General features: G+C 37.7%; 1 protein-coding gene across 1 annotated transcript in view; it reads left to right on the top strand.

The window, feature by feature from the left end:
* LOC107048496 overlaps positions 1-4,061 on the top strand; it is an 8,052-nt gene extending 3,991 nt beyond the window's left edge. The window contains exon 2 of the mRNA XM_015271677.1: positions 3,564-4,061. Within this exon, the coding sequence (XP_015127163.1) occupies positions 3,564-3,575 (12 nt within the window). The 3' untranslated portion in view covers positions 3,576-4,061. The remainder of the gene's footprint in view (positions 1-3,563) is intronic.
* The last annotated feature ends 22,442 nt before the right edge of the window (positions 4,062-26,503 follow it).

The raw sequence follows: 26,503 nt of genomic DNA, 5'->3' as shown, positions 1-26,503 counted from the left end.
CAAAAAATCAAGAAACAGAAGAATTGACGTAATGAGTAACAAAACTGGAGAAAAAATGAAAAAAAAGGATTAGGTCTTTTGAATCATAAGAAAACCATATGAGCAGCCTCGACAAAATTAAATTTTTGAAGATACAAAACTATACCAATATTTGGCAAATTTTCCTCTATGTTGTTTTGCAGGAAGAAAATGATGACTTAATATTTTCAAATTCATTATTCAAGTGAATTTTTAAATCAACAGTATCGCAGAACTCCTTCTAAAACATTTTTAGAACCGCATATAATCATTACTTCATTTTTGCGATCATGACCACTGCCATGTCTCCACCGTTGAACCTGAGTGAAATCATTATTAGAATATTAATATTACAATAGAATTACGTAATTTTCCCTAAAGTAAAATAATTATGGGTATGCTCGGAAACATATATATATATATATATATGCTAAGATTAGATGATGATTAAAAAAAAAATATTCGTGTTTGTATTTTTGTTTTAATGGGAAAGCAGCAATGTACAGTATATTGGCGCCCCAAAGGGCCCAAACGGCTGAAACTGGTATCGACGCCCCTGAAAAAGGTAGCCGGGTGCACATGTGTTTTTAATTTTGAGGGACTGGCGGTGAGCGGGCCCATAAACCCCATAACGAGTTATGATCGTTTTAACAGCACTTTTTTTGACAAATTTTCTTGATTTTTTTAAAAATCAACGGAGATTGTTTATTGAAAAACTATTGACCGAAAGTGTTTTACATTGAACTCCAAATGCATTGTTTTTTTTTCACGTCTGCTCGGCAATTCTACAACGAAATAGCCGCAGTCGACATTTCTATAAATAAAATGAATAATTATCGCAATTTCGATCTTTTTCTTCCCTGGTTGGCTTCTCAGGGGTTATACAAATCACTGAAAAAATTGACGATTTAAAAAAAGAAATTTTCTTACGTTTGCTAGCGGTTCAAAGTTTGCCGACTTTTACGGACCCTGAAAATCGGGGGGTTTTTCGGCTTCTCACAGCGATTATAAATAAACTAATCAAATTAAAAACTTGAAACTCCGTATTGGGCAAGCGAAATACTTCTATTACACAGTGTATTTGGTCTCATATTTTTACGATTTTTTTTTACTGACTTATAGACGTTTATTTCGAGTGGTCTCTACTTTTGACACCGACAGTAGTAGGATCATAAAAACTAACGAATTTGGAGATTGTTTTTAAGAACAAATATTGTCTAAAACCAATGCTGATTTTTTCTTAATTTAAAAAAAATTGCATATTGAACTAAAAAATGGAGGCGTAGGTATTTAAAAGGCGTATGTGCTCCATAAGGAGGGGTGCCCAAATAGCGGAAGTTTGCGATGTGAGAATGGGGGTTTCATACACTGATAGAAAGGATTAGTTATTGTTAACGAATGGATTTGGTTGGAGACGAGAGTGTATTCGGCCTCACCAAATGTTCATTCGTTAATAGTTCACAAATGCACATTTGAGGAGCATTGTTTGACTCGATTTTTACTTTTTAAGTGAACCATTCATTAACTATTAACAAATATTCATTTGGTCATATTCAATTCTACCATTCGTTAATAGTTAACGAATCTCATTTGGAATAAATGAATTAGTCTATCAGTGTATATGGGGAGTTTTCAAGGGAAGGGATTAATTAATTAGGAGGAGAGGTTTATATGGGTGATTTTATTTATGGGAGGGGGGCTCATATATGCGGTGTTCATATATGGGGGGGGGATATATATATAAGGGGGATCTATATATATACATGGGTTGTATTGAATTCTCGATGTACAGTCCGTCCCCCCTCCCGTAGATACCACCGAAACTAAGAGAGGTAGCGAATTTTTACTGAAAAATTGATGGGGGGGGGTTCTCAATTTTTTAATTGTGAATTCTCAATTTTTTCGATTGTTAATTCTCGATGCACAGCCCCCCCCCCCCAATTTTTCAGTAAAAATTTGCTATTCCAGGTAGGAAAGACCAGTGTTGGAAAAACGGGTCAAGTTTGGCGCAAGCCTGGGCTTACCAAGTCTGGGCGCCCAAGCTTGGATCGAGGTTTGGCCATCCCTGGGGACCCCGGTTTGAGTCTCGGGGGAAAGGCGGGTAACGGAGCCTTGATTGATAGATCTGGCCCAGCCTTGGCCGAACATTGGCATGCCGGAGCTCGATAACCAAACCCGAGCCAGCGGTGGCTCGAAGCTTGGTCATTGGGCTCCAGCCGCTGCTGTCATTGTAAGGGTTAAGTCGTAAGGGTGAGATGATGAGAATGGAATCATAGGGGTGGAATCATAAGGGGAAAATTTGAAGAGTAATATTGTAAGGGTTAAATCGTAATAATGGGAAGGGGCGAGAAAATCATAAGGGTAACACTGTGAGGGTTGAATGGTAACGGTGGAATCTTGAAGATAAATTTTCAAGGGTGTAATAGTAAAAATAAAATGGTCAAGGTGGCATGGTATATATTGAAATCGCTTGTTATTCGCTAATTATCCCAAAGAAAAGAAGAATCGTCATTCAAAATTAATTGTCATGGTTATAATCATCATTATGGTTTAGGCAGGCCTACGAGAGAAACTGAATGAATTTTATGGTTCCGATTCCTCTAAAGATAACTAAAAAAAAATCAGCAGCTCATGTAAATTTTTACAGATTTTTGAAAACATTTTTAAGCTGAGCTCTACGAAGTTTTATTTCTTATGGAGTTTTACACGTCTCGCAGTGTCCAAATGTAATAATGATTTTTTGTAACTCCACAATTCAACTTATTAGCATCAATTTCCATAAACTTACTAGCAGAAAGGCAAAGAATATCCAAATTTTTTTTTCTTCAAATCACAATTTTTTGACGACATAAAAATTCAATTTTCCGCAGGATTGGGAGGTTTTAAAAAATGCGTACAACGCTTATTGACTGTGCATTTTTCTTATCGATTCGATTATATAATTGTTGAGTTATCGTACTATCATGCAAAGAAGAACGAAAATTTTTAAGCGAATTCAATGGCGAGAAAAATACAAAACAAAATTCATCAATTTTCATGTAGGCGCAGATGCTAGATTTATCCGGTGCTTTTACAACGGTCATAAACACAGAAACTGAATCCTAGCAATAAAAATTTGCCTGCTGCATTGACCATTTTTAGAGAGGGATTTACCTCTCATTACGCTCGACACTTTTCAACATGTTTTTATTTTTAACATGAAAATATCATGATTGTTTACATTTTCATTACGAAATTTAGATTATTGAATCAATTAGTTTTCAAGGATTTCAACAAAACTTGAATGATAAAAATAGCTTACTTCTAATTATTATTATACTATTTTTACCATTTTTGTCTAGGACTAATGCTGAAAAATTGATTTTAATATTTCTGCCCTCATTTTAATATAGCAACGAAAATGAGATTGGAACCATTGGATGCATTGACATTTTTCGATGCGTTATTGAAGATCCCGAGTCGAAAAATTGGTCGTTCCGAATCTTCTCTCTGTCTTCCAAGGCGACGATTTTTTTTTATTCGGATTTTTTTTTCCCGTTTTTCAGCAACGACTTTAGTCTTCTATGTCTTCACCACTTTTTGGGAACGGCAGAAATCTGCCATGTGTCGTTGGGTGTCGTTTGACCACGCCATGCCACAGAAGACAGAGGACGACAAAGCGAATACTTGCAACGACTACCTAATCGGAATGACAAGAGTCGTCGATCTGTACATTCGTGTCTTCTCAACGTTTAGGGTCCATCAAGCAAGTAAAAGGATCGGGGGATCGATAAAATTATAAAAGTTTAATGACTGAACTGAAAATATTCACATGAAGACTAGTATCGTTGTATTATCGTCAAAGTATTCGAAAGTTTGAGGACTCGGAAAAATTTTCGTGTCAGGGGAACTTATAAAAATATCTGCACAGAATAGAACTTAGAACAATTTGAGCGAAATTCACCGAAATATATTCAAAGAATCGTATATTGAAAAATAAGATCCGAATTACATAATTATAGATTGAAATTCGGTTAAAATTTCATTTCTTCTGCAATTGCATATGGTCGAATGATTATTATTCCCTTTTTTTTTCTTCTACTGATGCATCGGATTATGACAAATAGAATAACTCGAAAATATTTTATTCGCGTCGAAAAATAGAATGAAATTCCTGATGTAGGATATACGAAAATTTTTCCGTAGACTGAATAAAAAATTGATTCGATTTCATTGCTTTTACGCCGTACCGGCCGGACTCAGACGGTCAGGGGACATCGTGTTCGGCACATCAAAAAAATGGTATACCTGGAGACATAGCGGTACCTCATTGTTTTTGGGGAATTCTCCTTTTTTATTGAAAAGGGATGGTAAAATAAGGGGTGAAAAGGACCGCTCGGGTACATTTTCTTTGCAACTAAATATACTTTTCGACCTAGAATATAGCAAGGAAGGGATATTTTCCAGTTCAGTTCGATGGCCGTTGGAAGACACGCATCATTTCTCTTCATTATCATTATTTTTCGAAGTTTTCCTGAGTGTTGTATGCAATGTTTGCAATTGTTTTTTGGAAACATAAAAAAAGCGATATAGTACCATTATCCAGTATCTACAGGAATGATCACCATGAAAATGCCGATACGACATTATCGTGGAAGGACGGAAAGAAATCGATAACCTACAGCGTCAGATTCCCCAAAAGGAGGCAAGTGTGACTATTATTTGATTTTTTAATACAAGTTCTCATCTATAAAAATACCACGGTTAAATGACTCGATCAAATTATAAAATTAAGGGGAGACTAATATGAGTTTTAAAAGTCGCGGGGTATTGGAATGAGATTTCTTATACGGTGAAAATCCATTACATGTCTAAAAACGGATACTTTGTGCAAAAAATTAATTATTTATTATTCGTTTGTCCCGCAGATGCTTAAAATATTAAAAATAGTCCAGGGCCTCTGATTTTTGAGCTATAGAAGTCTTTTTTCAAAATTTTTGAAAAAATGTGTCCATTAACAATTCATTAGCGAAGTGGTAAAAGGACATAAATCAATTTAGACTATTGACCAGTTTTCAATCAATATCTTGGAATCTAAGGAAGATAGCGAAATTTTTGGAAGTACATATGTTGTAGCACTCAATAGGCTCTACAAAAAAGGTTATAATAAAAATTTCGCTATCTCTCTTAGATTCTGAGGTATTGATTAAAAACTGGTCTATAGTCAAAATTGACTTATCTCCTTTTACCACTTCGCTACTTAATTACAAGTTAGTTTTTTGCATTTCGACTCCTACACAGCTAATTTCGTTTTGTTCAAGATAAAAATTTGTGCCGTCCACGTAAACTAAGCAGAAAAAATATTCTTAAAATATTTAAAATATTTTCTCGATCCTTTCAAAAACATTTTTCGGACTATTTTACATGAATGGTGCCATTTTGTTATTAAAAAAAACGAAGTTAGCTATTTAGGAGTCGAATTTCAAAAAACTAACTTGTAATTATTATTGCACACATTTTTTCAAAAATTTTGAAAAAAATCTCTGTAGCTAAATAATTGGAGGCCCCGAACTATTTTCAACATTTTAAGCGCGGGCGGGGCAAACGAACAATAAACAATTAATTTTTTTGCACTCATTATTCGTTTTTAGGGCTATTTAATTGATCTTTAGTGCAAGAGAAATCTCACTCCAATCGCCCGCGACTTTTAAAACTCATTGTAGTCTTCCTTTAATTGATCATTCCACATCTCTTCTCGAAGAATTTTGAAAGAAAAAAATGAATCATTTTTTTTTCAGAATCATGCGAAGAATTACAAAAAATAGGGTGTTTCGAACAGTGGTAATTTCATCGCCCCCGAAGATAAAGCACAGACTCCAGAAGTTCTACATGGCGTATCAAAAACGTTCTACGGGTGATCAATACGGGAATAAAAGGAATACTTTTAGAGTCAGAGCATCGGATAGATCTCAAGATAATGAGAATTAAATCACTTTTTTCCGAAGAATTCAAATCCAAAACACTTGAATCGATTGGGAAAGCCTCGTTGGTGCCCTTCAATGCCCGGATACCACGGAAGCTTCAACAAATTTTGTTAATATGTATAATAGTTCTATGCAACTCCAATGAGTGAAATTATGTCTCAAGCATATATAATATAATTATAATATAATTATACTATAATTGAATACATATAATATAATGAAATTTTGTTAAAATGTGTAATCACTTTTTGTAACATCGATCAATCTATGGTTTTATAGTTTCCAAAATAAATCGAATATTTTCAATTTGTTTCAATGTTTTTTATAAACAAAACATGGTACAACCTCTCCCCCCTGCTCTCCTCGATGGTACCGGCGGTACCTAGCCATAAAATTTAGACAAGGGCAGACATACTGACCGATACCCCCAAAAATGAAGACTAGAGCGACCAAAGGAATATCGGTGTCGCTCCAACCGTCATAAACGGAAACGATTCTTGTCTTCCTCAACTCTTCCTCGGTCTTCATAAGTCCAATAACTACAACATCGGAGCGATATTCGAACGACTCTTCTCGTCCATATTTTTATTGCCATCGAGGATGAGATGACTATGGTCTTCCCTGTGTCTTCCTATGTCGTTAAGGATATATGACAAATCGAAGCGATTTGGAAGATGCGGAACGATCAATTTTTCGACGCGGGATCACTCACATTTTCAATCGGTGATTTGTTCAAATAGTTTTCTAATGAAAATTTCAAGCTTTCTCGTGTGCAAGCAGGTATTAACTCCTGTAATTTTTTCACCACTTGCATCACATCCTGCTTATTGTTTTCATCATTTGTGAGCAAATTATTTCATTCGCTCATGAGAGCTACACTCCTTTCCGCCACATCATTTGTAACAAGAAGTAATCTCACAACTTGTGAAGCCTCAATATAATCTTCACAATTTCCCCATTACGTAGAGTCGATTTTCAGGAAATCATGTTTGAGATTCAGAATCTTGAAGAAGGTAATGGTATTTTTAATCACGAATTGATGCCAATTCGCCTCTCTGATAAATTTGAGATCTTTCATTCCTGATTTTCTCTCTTTTCGATCATTTTTGAGTGCAAGACATGATTTTATAGCTTCGCACATCTTTTTCTTGCAATCTGCACTCAAGTTTTCATCGAAAAAAGAGAAAGCGATTAATTCTTCTGATAAGTATTGGAGATGGTTCCCAAAAATCTCAAATACCGCATTGTAGACTCGTCACAACGTAGAACTATGATCAGTTCCTAATTTTTTCAATAGTTCTACATCGTTTTTGGCAGCTTCAATTGCATTTGATGCTGTGAACCAACTCTTCTGATACAGGAGGACGATAAAAATACAAATTCTCTTGAAACTTTATATTTTCTGAGATGTCATATGAAATTGATCTCTTAATAGGAATATTTTCAATGAGTAAATTGCCTTCGCCATCCATCTAGCATGATGAATGGGACTCAGCGCTCGGAATCGATTACCATTTGAAAGATTTCCACCCAAGAACATCACCACCAGCTCCAGAAACTATGTAGTCCTTCCTGATGTTGTCAATCTGTTAAGAGATGAATGAGAAAACGTCAATTTAATTCTTCAATGGATTGAAAAAATGTGTTAGATTGAATATTGTAAATTTTTCTTCATAACGTATATTCAATCGTGAGTAAGCAAATGCCAGGGCGTTTTCTGCATCATTCCTAATTGCTACTTCTACATCATCATCTTGGACTCCTGGTGAAAATTCTCCTTTCTCAATGTTTTTCCATTGCCCTTGGGATCTTTTGTAAATGAGAATATCTAGTCCAGAAGTTGGCCCCATAGAAGCTTCAATAGCAGATTTCAGCAGCAGTTCCAACACATGATGTGGACATGCAAGATGCAATAGATTCCTCCCCAATAACTACTCCAGTAGTTACTGGGGAGGAATCTATCGCATACATGAAAATTGATTTGAAAAATACGAAAAAATTCGCATGGACTGGTGATGTTTTTAGCAGGCTTTTTCCCGAATCGGAACCCTAAAATTCATTCTCCTCCCGTAGGCCTGCATAGAGGATATGCAGCCCAATTGTCCGTTTGACCTTTTCAGATCCTTACGATTGTTCTACTTGCCCCTCTCACTTGGTCTTCGTGATACTTTACTTGCTTCAGTCCCATCTCCTGCTCGACCCGTTCTAATAAGGTCGTTTGACAATTAAAAATGCTCGACCTTCTGGTTACTCCACTCATGTCTCCAACTGGATCCTTCTGATTATTTTTTCCTCTTGTATAAAACGGAACACGGTTTTTCTTGCGGTAATTTCTATTCATTGTATGCCCGTTGTGCCTCCATCAAATTATTCCATCTATGGATTGAAAAAAAAAAGAAAAAAGTGGAAACGGAAAAATATTCATTTAACAGAGAACTATTATAAAGATATTGGCAATTATGTTCCCAACTTACCCTGAAAATTTCAGAAATTTTTAAAGTGAGCATTTCGAGTAATTGCAGATTGAGAGAAAAATTCATTCGACGATAACGGCCTCAAAACACAACTAAATCGACTTTAATTGGACTTATTTTGAACCTTTTTGCTTCCGAATGGAAGCATTATATTCCATGGATTTTTAGATCTTTTAATTTTGCGTGGAAATGATATAGAATGGTCTGAAACGTAAAATATGAAGTTTGACGACTGTGTCTGTATGTGCGCGTGGTCAACTTGGCCGACTTGATGGTCAACTTTTAGAAAATCGAAGGAATAAACCGCAAAAAAAATTCAAAAAAATCTGAAATTTCGTGAGATTATAGGTATAAATGCGGACTAACTCTGTGCACCGATTCAACTGAATCGATCCAAGCGTTGTCGAGAAAAAGCCATTTGTTTCTAAATCCTTTTTCGTAAATATCTCGGAATCTATCCATCCGATTTCAATAATTTTTTTTTTAAATACTCGCTTCGATGCTTCGCTTCTCTTATCTGAATCAATCGAAATATGTATACCCGTTCATACTAAATTTCAGAGATATTTCAATTTTTTCATTTTTCGGTCAAAATCCTTGTTCGCACGCTAGTTATTTTTTTAATTGATATATCAACTTGAAATTTGGCACAAGTCTGCCTCTTAGTACTGCAATGGATGGGATTGAAGATGTGCTGAATCCGATGATTAGTTTAGGCGATATTCAACATTGTAACAAAATCGTTTTTCGTAAATATCTTATAATCGAGATACGCGGCAGCGTATCGGCCAAGAAAAGTTTTGACTCCGATTGTACAAAACATCAGGCCGATCGCTGCCGTGTATCTATACACGAAGCAACTACCCCCTCCACTACCTCCGAATCATATCCATTAAATAAAATACAAACGTGACGAGCTACATGAAAAATACTCTTAGTTACATTATATAAATTGGCCACAAGCTTCTCATTGATGTAACTATTTTTTTGTTCGAAGCAATATTTAAAAAAATACGCGCATAGCAACGGGTTCATATGCACATTCTCGGATTTCACATCAACTCCTATCATTTTTTTGTTACGGAGTTGGCAGCAGTGCAATACAATCACACGCACCAAGGAGGGAAGCCCGGGAATTTACAAATTGAATATGGTGCACGAATGATGAATTCCACAGATATTTTTCATTCGAGTTTCGTGCACAAATGAATTCTCGAAGAAGCAAATTCAGTCGGAAAATCTTGAATAAATAATTTAAAGTCGGTGCAAATAACGACTGTGGAATAGAACTATTTGTTTTACTTCGATTGTTAATTGGAAAGATGATTTATCGTGTGAAAAATAAATGAGCCGAATTGAATTGAAAATGAAAAAATTTACAGGATATAAAAACGATTCCTTGTTTATTTTGAAAAAAATAATGAAATCTCCCTAAAAAAACAAAGACAAATGTTTTTGTAAAAAAAACTGCGCCAAGAAAAAGTTTTGCTTGGTTCTTACTGGGAAGTAGAAATTTTTGAAAAATACAAAGAAATGAAAAAGACAGCCAAGTCAGCAATGTCGAATAACCGAAAATAGTGCACAATCAGATTTCTATAAGAGAAATTATTTCAAATCGAATGAGGATTTAAAAAAAAATCTTCATGAAATAAAAAATTAGTAGAAGGAGGAAAAATAACCAACGTTCTTGGCACGGAGTTTTTCAACTCATTGTCTAGTATCAATCTAATTCTCCATCTTCTGATCCGCGCCAAGGACGTTGGCCCTCCTTCTACTAATTTTTTATTTCATCGAGAATTTTGTTTAAATCCTCATTCTCTTATATAAATCTAATTGTGCACTATTTTCGTTTATTCGACATTGCTGACTTGGCTTTCTTTTTCATTTCTTTGTATTTTTCAAAAATTTCCCAGTATTTCTTTGTATTTTTCAAAAACTTCCCAGTAAGAACTAAACAAAATTTTTCTTGACGCAATTTTTTTTACAAAAACATTTGTTTTTGTTTTTCTATCCATCCGATTTCAATTTTTTTTTTCAAAATACTCGCCTCGTTTTATTCTTTGTTTTGTAATGTGCTTTCTGTTCTTTTATTATTCTTATCCTTTTCTAAATCTTTTTCCGCCATTTATTTATCCCTTTTTGCTTCCGAATGAAAGATTATTTGAGCGATTTTTCGATTTTCTAATTTTGATGGCAAATGGTCTAGAATGTTATGAAACGTGCAAAAATGATGTTTTTAGGGTCATGTCTGTATGTATGTGTGTGATAACTTGGGTTTTTGGTGATCAATTTTTAGAAAATTCAACATAAATACGGTGAAATTTGTCGATAAAAGTCTGAAATTGTGGCTCATGATAGCTATGATTAAGCCTCACTTTGGTACGCAGTTTCAGCCCGATCGGTTCAGTAGTTCCTGAGATATATTAACTTCTCTAAATTTCACTTTTCCTCGATATCTCAAAATCTACTCCACCGATTTCAATATTTCTTTTTTCAAAATACTCGTCTCGATGGCCTCTAGATCAATCAAAATATATATACTCGTTCAGACAAAATTTGAAGATATTGCCGTTTTTCCGTTTTTTTAATGAAAAATCTTGGTTACACGATTACTTGACNTGAATTGAGAATGAAAAAATTTACAGGATATAAAAACGATTCCTTGTTTATTTTGAAAAAAATAATGAAATCTCCCTAAAAAAACAAAGACAAATGTTTTTGTAAAAAAAACTGCGCCAAGAAAAAGTTTTGCTTGGTTCTTACTGGGAAGTAGAAATTTTTGAAAAATACAAAGAAATGAAAAAGACAGCCAAGTCAGCAATGTCGAATAACCGAAAATAGTGCACAATCAGATTTCTATAAGAGAAATTATTTCAAATCGAATGAGGATTTAAAAAAAAATCTTCATGAAATAAAAAATTAGTAGAAGGAGGAAAAATAACCAACGTTCTTGGCACGGAGTTTTTCAACTCATTGTCTAGTATCAATCTAATTCTCCATCTTCTGATCCGCGCCAAGGACGTTGGCCCTCCTTCTACTAATTTTTTATTTCATCGAGAATTTTGTTTAAATCCTCATTCTCTTATATAAATCTAATTGTGCACTATTTTCGTTTATTCGACATTGCTGACTTGGCTTTCTTTTTCATTTCTTTGTATTTTTCAAAAATTTCCCAGTATTTCTTTGTATTTTTCAAAAACTTCCCAGTAAGAACTAAACAAAATTTTTCTTGACGCAATTTTTTTTACAAAAACATTTGTTTTTGTTTTTCTATCCATCCGATTTCAATTTTTTTTTTCAAAATACTCGCCTCGTTTTATTCTTTGTTTTGTAATGTGCTTTCTGTTCTTTTATTATTCTTATCCTTTTCTAAATCTTTTTCCGCCATTTATTTATCCCTTTTTGCTTCCGAATGAAAGATTATTTGAGCGATTTTTCGATTTTCTAATTTTGATGGCAAATGGTCTAGAATGTTATGAAACGTGCAAAAATGATGTTTTTAGGGTCATGTCTGTATGTATGTGTGTGATAACTTGGGTTTTTGGTGATCAATTTTTAGAAAATTCAACATAAATACGGTGAAATTTGTCGATAAAAGTCTGAAATTGTGGCTCATGATAGCTATGATTAAGCCTCACTTTGGTACGCAGTTTCAGCCCGATCGGTTCAGTAGTTCCTGAGATATATTAACTTCTCTAAATTTCACTTTTCCTCGATATCTCAAAATCTACTCCACCGATTTCAATATTTCTTTTTTCAAAATACTCGTCTCGATGGCCTCTAGATCAATCAAAATATATATACTCGTTCAGACAAAATTTGAAGATATTGCCGTTTTTCCGTTTTTTTAATGAAAAATCTTGGTTACACGATTACTTGACAAAAAATGGAGATAGGGAGTTGAAATTTTGTATGCTTCAAGCTTTTATAACATAAAAGGTCTGTGTTGTGGATGGGGGCAATTGGTTGAGCGGTTCTTGAGTTATTCAAGCTTTTGTGTAAATATATTTCTTCAAATTTCTCATGAACTACTGGACGGATTTCAATTTTTTTTTCAAAATACTTATCTCGTTGGCCACCATCTAGATCAATCAAAATATGTATACCCGTTCATACAAAAAATCTCTTTGAATTCCCGTTGTTTCGTTTTTTAAATTTTTTCATCCTTGTACGGACGATATTTTGAGAAAAAATGAAACTAGTAAGTTGAAAATTGGTGTGATTATAGCTCCTACAATGTTGACGATTCGTATTTTGAATAGGCGCAATCAGCCGAGCAGTATCGGAGATATTTAACTTTTTGTATATTTATACTCTATCTAATCTAATCTATTTCATTAAAAGGTTGAATATCTTCCTGTAGACATCCTGTAGTATGTGGTTACGGTTGTATACCTGTCCCAAGGACAGGGAATTGCTACGGATCCATTGAGAAGCTTACTACCAATGGGATTGGTAGAAATAAAAAAAAGAAAAGGACTAATAACTCAAAAAGTAACGGTCACATGCCTTCTGTCGGATGGGCTCGAACCCCTGGTTGTTTGCCTGCCTATTAATGTGTAAAGACAAGAATTCAATTCCCAACCATAACATTTAAAATATCTCATGTAATGGCAAGCGATCAAAATTTACTTGAAAAAAGTCAAAATTTTTAAAAATTTCTGATTCAGTGAAAAACATTTAATTGATTTGAAAATTTAGGGATAAATTTATCTTATATAGTTCTCTTCGGGAAAAAATCGCGAACTCAATCGGAAACTTGCCCTTTTTCGATTTCGGATTTGACGTGGGATTGCCCACAGCTAAGTCACCTTAGGCTTAGTTATGCCTTTGATGTGATCGACCGAAATCGAATCAGCGCCAAATTACGTGAAGACCCATCGATTGCATCATTGGACGAGGCAATCGCATTATTGTTTGTTCAGATATCGTGAGTAAAAATCTGTTCACACATACACACACAGTGCTACCCAAAAAAGCCGAGCGCTGGTGTCACGGTGGTCACGTCGGTGCTCGCATATGTCATTATCGAGTGAGTGTCCTCGGAGTTGCGAGTTCATACCGTACGGTGTCTGAGGATGCAATGTGTGCAATTGTGGGAATCTTACCGATAGAAGTACTAGCTGAGGACGAAGATCTCTGCGCTCAGTTCTACAACGCTGAGTGTTGAAACACTTAAGCCAGAAGAGAGACGGACCAGCATACGTCGACAGTAGCTGAAGTGGGATACTGCAGCCAACTGGACATGGCCTCATCGTCTGATCCCCCAGACAATTGACCTCCATTGACATAGAGAAATCAATTACTACCTGACACAGATGCTTCCGGGAGATGGGTATTGCCGGGCGTATCTTCATAAATCTAAACAAGAATTTCCCGAAGTGCTCGACCTGCATAGGAGTGCATGGGTGAACAGGCCGAGCACGTGTTCATCACATGCCTTCGCTTCTGTATGATTCGAACAATTTGAGATTCTGTGTGCGCTTAGAAGGAAGGCCTTACCTGGAGACTTGAGGGAATTTGTTGGGAGGTAACAAGCAACTTCGCGGAAGCCATGAAGAAGCTAAGAAATGAGGGGCGCAAGCGCAAAGTTGTAGAGTAGATGGGGAATCTATTGGAATCTCCTACACTATAAAAAGTAGGCTCTTAGAAGGGTTCTTGAACTAAGATCCAAGACCATAAGAGCGATAAACAGTCTTAAAATAAGATATATTTCGGATCTTTTGCTGGCGTCTTACACAATTTAATATACTTTAGGGATCTTAACCAGAAATAAGACCGCTTTCCTATCTTAAATTATAAGATCCAAAATTTAAGATCCAAGTGGAATCTGAATTTAAGATTCCCACGGTGGTTAAGGTTATTGTCGCGAGAGAGTCACACTTGAAATTTTCCACGCTATGGGCTGGTTTCCCGCTAACCGAAGAAGCCGGTTTAAAACAAAAACTTTTGCTGATGTACAGTTCAAATTCGGCTCACGCATACCCGAGTGGAAATTCTGTTCAGGCCTCGATCAGAAACTGATCAAGTCCGATCCGAAATTCTGGTCAGGCATGTTACGCCTCTGCCTTAGGCTTTTCCACTAGGGTTTCTCCGCCTTCTATCATTAGGCATTAATTAAATTTAATTTTTTGAGAGAAAAAATTAGTAACTTTCTAGCCGGGAATCGAACCCGGGACCTCCCAATGTCCCGTCGGGTGCTCTTACCATCTGAGCTACCAGGACACTTACGAAGTTCACTCTCAAATTGGCTCATACCCGAGTGGAAATTCTGTTCAGGTCTCGATCAGAAACTGATCAAGTCCGATCCGAAATTCTGATCAGGCATGTTACGCCTCTGCCTTAGGTTTTTCCACTAGGGTACATGAATGTACTATACATGAATACGTGCGCATGCAGCTAACGCCGAATGGTGTCGATCGTGGCAACCACGCACAGTGTATCTCTCTTTGTGTGACTCCTAACCTGTTGGCTTCACCGACTCTTTAGCACTATTTAAAAAAATGTTTCCAGAAAAAAAAGGTACTGGCATGATGAAATTAGGCAAGTTAGCAGAAGATTTTCTGGGAATTAGTGGCAATTTCCATGAGGCACTATTTGATGTTGAAGTTTTACAAACATTGTCAGAGAAATTAATAACCAAGGAACAATTATTTCTTGCAAAAAAGTTGTACTTGGAGTGTATCGTATCGGAAATTACCAAAAAAAGCATTGACATTATTACCTTCGTTAATGGTTTTAAAGAGCAATATATCTGACAACATGTTAAAAAAAATTGCCAACTCTGGCATCTCATTTATCGTGTTGTTGATAGCGAGTAAACAAAAAGGAGGATTGATGCAATTATTATCAGAACAAAATGACATGAACAAACCCCGAGTTACGAAAACTAAAAAAGTTATTGATAAAATTATTTTCTTTTTTGAGAGTCGCTAGTCAAATAACAGATGACTATCTATTATTTTATTATACTATTTTCCATGTTTGTTAATTATTACAGTGTTTATAGATAGTCAATAAGAAAAAGACTGAATTACCGCATTTTTTAACTACTTACTATAACCCGACCATTTCAAATACATCCATGCCACCGACTCGAAGCTGCGTTGTTGTCATGACTCGCATACTGAACTCACTTGCCCCGCCCATTGGTGGGAAAAAATATATTTCTATGATGATTTTTCGAAAATGAAATGGTCAATCAATTTAATTTTTTTTCTGTACATCGATTGTCACTATTTCTGCACTGGTTTTTTTTTTTAATAAAAAAATGTCGAGTGGTTGCTTTAAAAAAAAATTAAAAGCTGCTTAAAAAAAAAATCTGCATTTAACATGTAAAATTCAAAAAAAAATATCTTAAGTTTGAGACGGTGCATTGCAATTATAATGGGCTTATTTTACAGCTAATTTTTAGACCGACCTACGATAACAATTGAAAAAAAACAGTCGAAAAAAAAAGTCACACGACAACAACCGTAAGTAAAGTGAAGTGTAAGATGCATTGGATATATAAGATGCACGTAGCAATTAAGATACAAATCCTAAGATCATTCCCCGATTCTTATGAATTCCATTCCTGTGGGGGGAGGAGGTTAGAGTGGGGGTAGTTGACCAAAAAAATTATATAAATTATTGTTGATTTTTGTTTTTCCATTTTTGGAGCGGAATGGGCGAGGGGGAGGTGGACTAAGGGATTAGAGCCAAATAATAATACTAATTATTGTTTATGTCATTTTTTTTTCTTTTTTTTTGGAGCAAAGGGACGGACGGGGAGAAAAGGAAGGAGTTGTAGAGCGGAATAATAATATAAACTATTGATGATTTCTATTTTCCCCTTTTTGGACCGGCGGGACGGAGAGGGAGGGAGGCGAAGGGGTTACAGGCAAATAATAATATTTTTTATTGTTGATATTATTATTATTACTATTGTTAATATCATTATTATTTATTTATTTTTCATCTGTCTGGAGCAAAGGGGAGGAGGGGGAGGGGGCGAAGGGGTTGTAGAACGAAATAATAATATAAATGATTTTTGATTTTTATTTTCTCATTTTCGGAGCGGCGGGCAAAGAGTGAGGGAGGTGAAGGGGTTAGGGCCAAATAATAATATATAATTATTGTTGATATTATTATTATCAGGCCCGCCATTTGGCGTAAGCTTTTGTGTAATATTATTGGGAATCAATCGAAGAGAAAAAATTTGGAAACAAAGGAGCCTTGGAAAAAAAACAAAAGTCGTTAAATTGAATTGAGTGAGTAGATTCATGTTGTGAACTCGCGTGAAGTTGGTATATGACAGGAAAACAAAAATATAAGAAGTTGCTCTATCATGACGAGGAAACAACTTACAGGGGAAAAATATGAATAATGGAGAAGGGAAAATGTCGCGAGATGGCGTTGTGATGGTAACAGAATATTTCAATAGTTTAGAAAAGGACCATTGAGCGGGATGACTATGGGAACTTGGCATGCTGTACAGATGAATGTTTTCTGATGGATTTTGTTGATTGAATGAAGAATAAAAGTTGCGATTTGAGAAAAATGTGAGGGGAAAAAATATGGAAATTTGAATGTTCAAATTTATTGATAAAAAAATACTCTAATATTGCAAATACTTTAGAGAAAAATATTTGTCGAGAATTTCTTTTATTTCAGTCAGGATTTTTCATGATAGAAAGATTCAACGGGAATTGATCAGATGAGAATTTAATTAATTTTGATCCTCGAATTTCTCTGTAAAAAAGGCATTGTAAAAATGCAAAAAAAATACAGTGATATTCTCTCTGCTCTGGAGAACATTATTTGCCTAGGTAACTTTCTATTTTAGTAAGGATTTTCCCCAATAGAAGAATCCGACGAGAATTGTGAAGATGAAAATTTGATAAATTTTGGTCTTCGAATTTCTTGGTAAAAGAGAGATTGAAAAAATGAAAAAAATGGACAGTATTATTCTCAATCATCAAGAGAATAATATTTACCTAGGCCGTTTTCTATTTCAGTCAGGATTTTCTACGATAGGAAGATTCAACGAGAATCTAGAAACTGAATATTTGCCTAATTTTGATCTTCGAATTTCTCTGTAAAAAAGGCATTGTAAAAATGAAAAAAAATACAGTGATATTCCCTCTGCTCTAGAAAACATTATTTGCCTAGGTAACTTTCTATTTCAGTAAGGATTTTCCACAGTAGAAAGATCCGACGAGAATCGGGAAGATCAAAATTTGATAAATTTTGGTCTTCCATTTTCTTGGTAAAAGAGGTATTGAAAAAATGAAAAAAATGGACAGTATTATTCTCAATCCTCAAGAGAACGATATTTGCCTAGACCATTTTCTACTTCAGTCAGGATTTTCTACAATAGGAAGATTCAACGAGAATTGAGCAAATAAAAATTTGACTAATTTTGATCCTCGAATTTCTTGGTAAAAAAGGGATTGAGAAAATGAAAAAAATGAACAGTATTATTCTCAACCCTCAAGAGAACAATATTTGCTTTGGTTATTTTCTATTTCAGTCAGAATTCTCCACAATAGAACGATCCGACGCGAATTGAGATGATGGAAATTTCACAAATTTTGATTTTCGAATTTCTCTGTATAAAAAGAATTACAACAATGTAAAAAAAGTAGAGCAATATTCCCAATGCTCCAGAGAACAATATTTGCCCCGGTTTTTTCGTATCTCAGACGGTTGCTTCCATGATTGTTCAATACGACGAGGTTATCGTAAACTTCCATCTTCGAGTTTCAGTATTAATATCAATTAGTATATTGTGTTACTAGTGCGTAAAATTCCACTTTTTCACAAGCACGTGTAACACATTCTATTTTTTGCGGTACCTGCCGAGTTCCCTTTTCGAAACGGCAGTGGGGGTTATGTGGTTGTTCTTATACACGAGTGCGTAAAGTTCAAGCGCGTGCGTAAAGTGAACTTTACGCACGCCGTGCGGAAATCAATCACTTTACGCACACTAATCTGTTTCGAAAAGTGCATTTTTGCGGCAGGTATCACAAAAAGATATGTAGAGCATTGTCAATGCTTCGGCGAGCTTTTTATAGGGACGTCTAGCACTTGAATGCTCTATCTTGCGGGCCCTATCTAAATGGATCGATCTTGCCTGTAAATAATCTCTCCCAAAAAGCTACTGTCGAGTGGCCAAAATGTGAACCCGTACGTGTAGGTCCGCGGAACTACGCTATGACCCCATCATGGTTCCCAATGACTACTCAGTCACGCCTCGACAATGGTCCTCGACCCTCGGAATCAATCGTCTATGATTAGTCACTCAAATTGAATTTATTTAATCCATAACTCTCTTATCTTCCAAATTAATAGCTAGTAAAGATCATAAATGGATCGATCTTGCCTGTAAATAATCGCTCCAACCGACCAATGGAGTGAAACCAATCGATCAAAAAAATTGAGAATCGGTCCTCAAAGAATCGATCCTAGCTCAGACAAATCATCGGTGACATTCGACGCCTACATGACATATTGACAAGTCCGATGATTCACCTTTCGGACCGTTCTCGAGTGACGATCCGGCGAATGTTGCCGTTCGGGCGACGCTCCCACTACGGTCTAGCGCCAGTCTAGCGCTATCATTTTTTTGAGCCACATCGTTGGGACGACGATCGTGGTAGGGTCTGGCGGCAGTTCCCCGCCTTGATTTTTTCGATGGTCACTTCACGGGACGTTAGAGCGAACGTTCACTGTCATTTCGTCGAGCATAATCATTCAGGCGACACTCTTGCGGTGGTCCGGTGGCGATTCCTCACCTTCATTTTTTGAACGCCGCACCGTCGCCACGCTCGTCCCATCGCAGCGATAGTTCTGCGACGGTCTGGCGACGATCCTCCGTCAACATTTTTCTGAATGTCGCCATTCGAACAATGATCAAGTGACCGTCCGGGGACGGTCTCCCACCTTCATTATTTTGAGCGTCGCCGTTTGGGCGACGTCCGAGCCATAGTCTGGCCGCGTTCGCCTAGTCATCTTTTTTTCGAACATTGCCATAAGGGCAATACGCAAGTAACTATCTGACGACGGTTGGGCGATGATCCCACGTTATCATTTTTCTCAGCATCGCTGTCCCAACGATAATTGAGTGATTATGAGTCGAACGTGGCTATTCGGGCGACGCTCTATCGACGGCCCGGCCACATTCGCCCAGCACGATCGAGCAACAGTCCGGCGGTGGTCCCCTTGCCATCTTTTTTTCGAACGTTGCCATTCGGGCAACACTCCAGTGACGGTGTCGCACCATTATTTTTTGAATGTCGCGGGTCGGTCGACGATTGAGCAACAGTCCGGCGGCGGTCCCCATACCATCTTTTTTTTTTAAATCGCCATTCGGGCAACGTTCCAGTGACGGTTTGGCAACGGTTCGGCGATGATCCCTCGTTGTCATTTTTTTATTGTCGCAGTTCGGACAATGATCGAATGACTATCAGTCAAATGTTGCTATCCGTTCGACACTCCAGCGATCGTCTGGCAACGGTCCTCCACCTTTATTTTTTTAGTGTCGTCGCTCGGGCTATGAGCGAGCAATAGTCCAGCGGTGGTCCCCTTAAAATCTTTTATTGCCATTCGGGCAACGCTCGAGCGGCGGCCTGGCCACGCTACGGCGATGATCCCCGTTATAATTGGTGTATCTCGAAAAATACTTGACCGATTGAGCTGAAATTGCGCTCAGAAGTGCTCCAAAGTAATAGCAATTATGTGTCGAAATTTCAGATTTTTTGCATCTACTTTAGTCCTTTTTTTGCGAAGATTTATAAAAATTTTGCGAAAAATTAGGACAGACATCCGGAAATGCATACACACATTTGTAATGAGTTGAAGTTATTCGAATATCCCGCGCCAATCGATCCCCGAAATATTGAAACAATTTAGTAAATTGGCGAAATGTGTTGCTTGTGATTTGATGAGTCACTTCTCACCTCACACGAGATACCTATAGCTCTCTTGCTTCTCAACCTCTGACATGACGGGTCAGTCTATTATTTCTACCATTTTTTGTCATTAGAATCATTGAGCAATTGCATTCAGGGTAAATTTAAATTCCATTTTGTCTTGATTGAGGTTGATAAACGATATAATGATTTATTCCATGATTTGGAAATAGAATTAATATATTTAAATTTCCTAATATCGCGTGAGTTGGGCCAAAAGGTGGTATAAACTTTTTCTTCATTTTCCTAAAAATTTGGGCCAAGAGGTTGTATAAAACTCTCCCTGGGAATAGTCGATCTCCTCGTTTAAGATGATTCTGAGTCATCTGAGCCCAATTTTTCAACACAATTTTTTAAATTTTTTTACAGAGAACATTTTTTCAACTTCTTGAAAATTTAGGCCAAAAGGCCGTATAAACATTTCCCCAGGGGATAAGAAATCTCCACGTTTCAGATTATCCTGATTCATCGGAAAATTTTTTTTCTGTCTAACGTGAATTCGAAAATCCGTCTAAATTTGGGTCTAAAGATCGTATAAACACTTCCTGTGGGAGAACAAAATCTCCAATTTCCAGATGATTCGGACTCATATTGATGTAACTTTTTAAGACAACTTTTCTTGTTTATTCAGAGGGAATTGAGAGATTTTTTTTATGAAAGCAAAAGGGGGTATTCACGCTTTTTGGGGCATTAATAAATATTCACACTTCAGAGGATTCTGAATCTTTTTGAGACCACATTTTTTGAGTCAACTCAGAATGAAATTGAATCATTAACACAAAATCGTATAATGAGTCATTTCCCCAATTATTGATCCGGCTTTGTTCCTTGAAAATTTCAATTTTGTCATCTTCCCAATTCTCGTCGGATCTTTCTACTGTGGAACATCCTTACTGAAATAGAAAGTTACCTAGGTAAATAATGTTCTCTAGAGCAGAGGGAATATCACTGTAAGTTTTTTTCATTTTTACAATGTCTTTTTTTCAGAGAAATCCGAAGATCATAATTAGTCAGATCTTCCTACCGTAAAAAATCCTGACTGAAATAGAAAATGGCCTAAGCAAATATTGTTCTCTTGAGCATTGAGAATAATACTGTTCATTTTTTTCATTTTTTCAATCCCTCTTTTACCAAGAAATTCGAAGACCAAAATTTATCAAATTTTCTTCTTCACAATTCTCGTCGGATCCTTCTATTGGGGAAAATCCTTACTGAAATAGAAAGTTAGCTAAGCAAATAATATTCTCTACAGCAGATGGAATATCAATATATTTTATTTTTATTTTTACAATGTCGTTTTTACAGAGAAATTCGAGAATCAAAATTAGTCAAATTTTCATTTTCTCAATTCTTGTCGGATCCTTCTATTGTGGAAAATCCTTGCTGAAATAAAAAGTTGCCGAGGCAAATAATGTTCTCTAGAGCAGAGAGAATATCATTGTATTTTTTGTTTCATTTTTACAATGCCTTTTTTATAGAGAAATACGAGGATCAAAATTAATTAAATTTTCATCTTCTCAATTCCCGTTGTATCTTTCTATCATGAAAAATCCTGACTGAAATAGAAGAAATTCTCGACAAATATTTTTCTCTAGTGTATTTGGAATACTAGGGTATTTTTTTACAATTTTTTTTTATCAATAAATTTGAACATTCAAATTTTCATAATTTTTCCTCTCACATTTTTCTCTAATCGCAACTTTTATTCTTTATTCAATCAAGAAAATCCATCAGAAAACATTCATCTATACAGCGTGGCAAGTTTCCATATTCATCTCGCTCAATAGTCCTTTTCTAAACTGTTGAAATATTCTGTTACCATCACAGCGCTATCTCACGACATTTTTCCTTCTCCGTTATTCATATTTTTCCCCCTACGTTGTTTTCTCGTCATGATAGAGCAACTTCTCATATTTTGGTTTTTCTCTCATATACCAACTTCACACGAGTTCACAACATGAATTTATCCACTCAATTCAATTTAACGACTTTTGTTTTTTTTCCAAGGCCCCTATGTTTCCGAATTTTTGCTCTTCGATTGTTTTCCAACAATACTACACAAAAGCTTACGCCAAATGCACGGCCCTGATAATAATAATATCAACAATAGTTTATATCATTATTTCGCTCTACAACCCCTTCGCCCCCTCCTCCTCCGCCCCTTTGCTCCAAACAGAAGAAAAATAAATAATAATAAGCATAATAATAATGATAATAATAATAATAATAATAATAATAATAATAATAAGTCTAATGACGCTTCCATCCACCAGGTGTACCTCTCCCATCCCGTCCCCAACCTTCCCCCTCTTCATGTGGAAGACTGCGCATTTGTCCAACCCAAAGCTCATCCCGACCGCGCGTGAGTACACTGCAACAACATCAAGCTGGAGCTTGAGTTGCCGCTCTCCTGAGGCAAATAACTTCAGGTCATCCATATAGAATATATGGCTAACCTGATGCCTCCGATCGCCAGGTCTTCCGGCTTGGTATGCACCAACACCGGGCAAGGCGACAGATAGGAGCATCAGTGAGATGCAGAACAAGAGAGGACTCAAGGTATCGCCCTGAAAAACTCCTCTCCTGAATTGCACCAACCCTGAAGTAAGCCGACCCTCATCAGATGTTATGGTTAAGCGCGTCCTCCAAAGTGGTGCAAGATCTCTAATGCACCTCACGATATTTTCCCCTACCGCAAGGCACTCGAGTAGCAGGAAAATGAGCTCATGGCTCGTGCTATCAAATGCCTTACGATAGTCGACCCAGGCCACTGACAGGTGCCGATGATACTGTATCGAATCGCGCAATATGCAGCGATCGACGAGTAAACTCTCCTTGCACCCTGCAAGATTGGATGGCTTCAATCAGCGATCCATAGTGGACGCTGAGGCGGTCAAAGAGACTCTTCGTGAGGAGTATCGTCGGCGGCTTCGGAGAGTTTGGAAGTCCGAACTCTCCGGAAAGAACAAGGTGGCCGCGACATACATGTTCGCTGTTCCAGTTCTTCTGTACTCCTTTGGCGTGCTCCAATGGAGGAGGGATGAGCTGAAGCAGTTGGACAGGGATACTCGTAAACTAATGAACATCCACAGGAGCCTACATTCCCGATCTTTGTGTCCCCGTTTATACTTCTCGCGCGATAGTGGTGGCCGAGAACTACTCAGCCTAGAATCTCTCCATGAGCGCTTGGTCCTCGGCTTGGCCTGTGACGTGATGAACGTCTTGGATCCTCTCTTGAAGTTTGTGCACGGTCATGAGCTTCATGGGATTCAGGCCTTTCTCTACAAGGCGGCGGATACCGCAGCTGAGGCTCGCGGGTTGCAGTTTCGTCGTGGCCGAGGTGGTCAGCTGGCTAGTCATTCATTGGCCAACATGACTAAATCTCGGCGAAGAGCGACCATCAAGGAGGCGAAACAGTCCCCCTCGCTTTGTCTACACATTGACAGGTCCATGCATGGCGTGTTCTTTCGTCATGTAGAAGAACAGGGCTTCTCCGTCCAGCTGACTTTTTCATTTTTGAAGTCGGCTGGCTTGATGTCCGAAACCGAGGGCTTCATTTGCGCGTGTCAGGATGGCGTGATAAACACCCTGGTCTATAGGAGCCGTGTTATGGGGTTGCAAGTCCCGGATGTTAGACGTCGGGCTTGCAAACAGTCCCCGGAAACTCTGATGCATCTTTTGTCGGCTTGCCCGACATATGCAGTGACGAGTTATATCAACCGTCATAACGCGGCTTTGAGAGTGTTGTATTACCATCTGCGGCACTCTTATGGGATAGACCGAACGCCGATTCTGCCTTATGCTCCAGGAGATATTGAGTCCGTTGTCGTGAATGAGAGGAGTACGATTTACTCGAACTTCTCGTTTGCGACTATCAGGCCCGTCGCTGCAACGAAGCCTGATATCGTCCTCTTCGACTTTGAAGACCAAGTCATCTACGTGATTGAGTTCTCGGCGCCAGCCGAGAGCAATATATCTACGAAGGAGGAGGAAAAACGGCTCAAATACCAGCTGCTCCTGTTTGAGTTGCGTCAGCGCGGGTTTAGGGTCAGGCTGATCGTCCTGATCATTGGCTCTCTTGGCGGCATGAAACAGTCTTTTGTATCTGCGCTTGAGGTAATTCCAGCCTGCAGACGCAATGCCTTAATACTGGCTGGCCAGATACAAAAGGCTGTCATTCTTGGGTCCCTTCGACTATTTAGACATCATGATTCTGCACTGCAGTAGTGCTCACCCTCTGGTTGGAGGGAGCACTACTGCAGAGCGATTAGGACTTGTTTGTATCGCTTAGCTTGCTGGGTGGTTTTCGAGGTGAAGTCGGAGCCCTCGAGGATCATCCACCGATCTCATTCACAAGAAAAAAAANAATAATAATAATAATAATAATAATAAGATACCGCAAACAGATACCGCAGCGGCGTCCCTCGGTTTGGAATTTCGTCGTGGCCGAGATGGTCAGTTGGCTGGTGATTCATTAGCCATCATGGCCAAATCTCGGCGTAGAGCGACCATCAAGGCGACGGAGAAGTCCACCTTGTTCCGCCAGCACGTTGATAGGTCCATGCATGGCGTATTCTTCCGCCATGTGGAAGAGCAGGGTCTCTCCGTCCAGCTGACATTCTCTTTCTTGAAGTCAGCTGGCTTGATGTCCGAAACTGAGAGTTTCATTTGCGCCTGCCAGGATGGTGTGACAAACACCCTAGTCTATCGAAGTCGTGTTATGGGGTTGCAAGTTCCAGACATTGGATGTCGGGCTTGCAACAGTCCTCGGAAACTCTGATGCATCTTGTATCGGTTGCCCGACGTATGCCATCACGAGTTATATCCATCGACATAATGCGGCTTTGAGAGTACTGTATTTCCATTTGCGGCACTCTTACGTGACAGACAGAACACCACTGCTGCCGTATGCTCCAGGAGATATTGAGTCCGTTGTCGTGAACGAGAGGTGTAAGATTTACTGAAACTTCTCGTTCGCGACTGTCAGGCCAATCGTTGCGACGAAACCTGACATCGTCCTCTTCGATTTTGATGACAAAATCATCTATGTCATTGAGTTCTCAGCTCTGACTGAGAGCAACATTACAGTGAAAAAAGAGGAGAAACGGCTCAAATACCAATCACTCCTATTTGAGCTACCTCAAATAAACAGAGGATTTAAAGTGAAGTTGGTTGTCCTTATCATTGGCTCTCTTGGGGGAATGATGGAGTCATTCATATCTGCGCTCAAATCTATGCCGGCCCGTAGGCGTTAAACCTTCAATTTGGCTGCCCAGGTGCAGGTCATCCTCGGGTCCCTCCGTCTACTTAGGCAGCACGATTCCGGACTGCAGTAGAGCTCACCCTCTGGTTCGAAGGAGCAATGCTGCAGAGCGATTAGGAAATGTTTCTATCGCTCAGCTTGCAGAGTGGTCTTCAAGGTTAAGTCGGAGCCCTCGAGGATCACCCAACGATCTCTTGACAGAGTTAACAGAAAATATCAATATTATTATTTGGCTCTAACCCCTTCGCCCCCTCCCCCACTTTGCTTAAAAAAAAAAAGAAAAAAAGAAAAAAAAATAATGATGATGATAATAATAATAATAATATCAACAATAGTTTGTATTATTATTTCGTTCTACAACTCCTTCGCCCCCTTCCCCTCCGCCCCCTTCCCCTCCGCCCCTCTGCTCCAAAAACGAAAAAATGATAATAATAATAATAATAATAATAATATCAACAATAATTCCCATTATAATTTGCTCTCCCTCCCCCTCCCGCCTCCTCTCCAAAAAGGAGGAAAAAATATCAACAACAAATAATGATATTATTAATTATTTGTATTATATGTATATGCGCGCTCCCTCTTTGGGGTATGACCGGTAAGGGTTGGTGGAATTGGGTGTGACCCATTACGGGTCGAACCAATAACTTTCCGACCATTTGTATTTATTGACGCTGGGGTCATGCCACAGTGAATGCGGCCCACGCTATACGCAATGCTAGTCATTGTCAGAAATATTCGGAAAACAGTTGGATAATTATTTCATGCGTTGCATGCGTTTAGCATTGCATCCATTGTGGCATTACCCTTAGGGTGATTTTGCAAAGAACG

Source organism: Diachasma alloeum, unplaced genomic scaffold (assembly GCF_001412515.2).
Source record: "Diachasma alloeum isolate Michigan unplaced genomic scaffold, Dall2.0 Dall_scaffold_00194, whole genome shotgun sequence".
NCBI lineage: Eukaryota > Metazoa > Arthropoda > Insecta > Hymenoptera > Braconidae > Diachasma > Diachasma alloeum.
The sequence above is the reverse complement of the archived record's forward strand: the minus strand, read 5'-3'. Positions and strand labels throughout refer to the sequence as shown.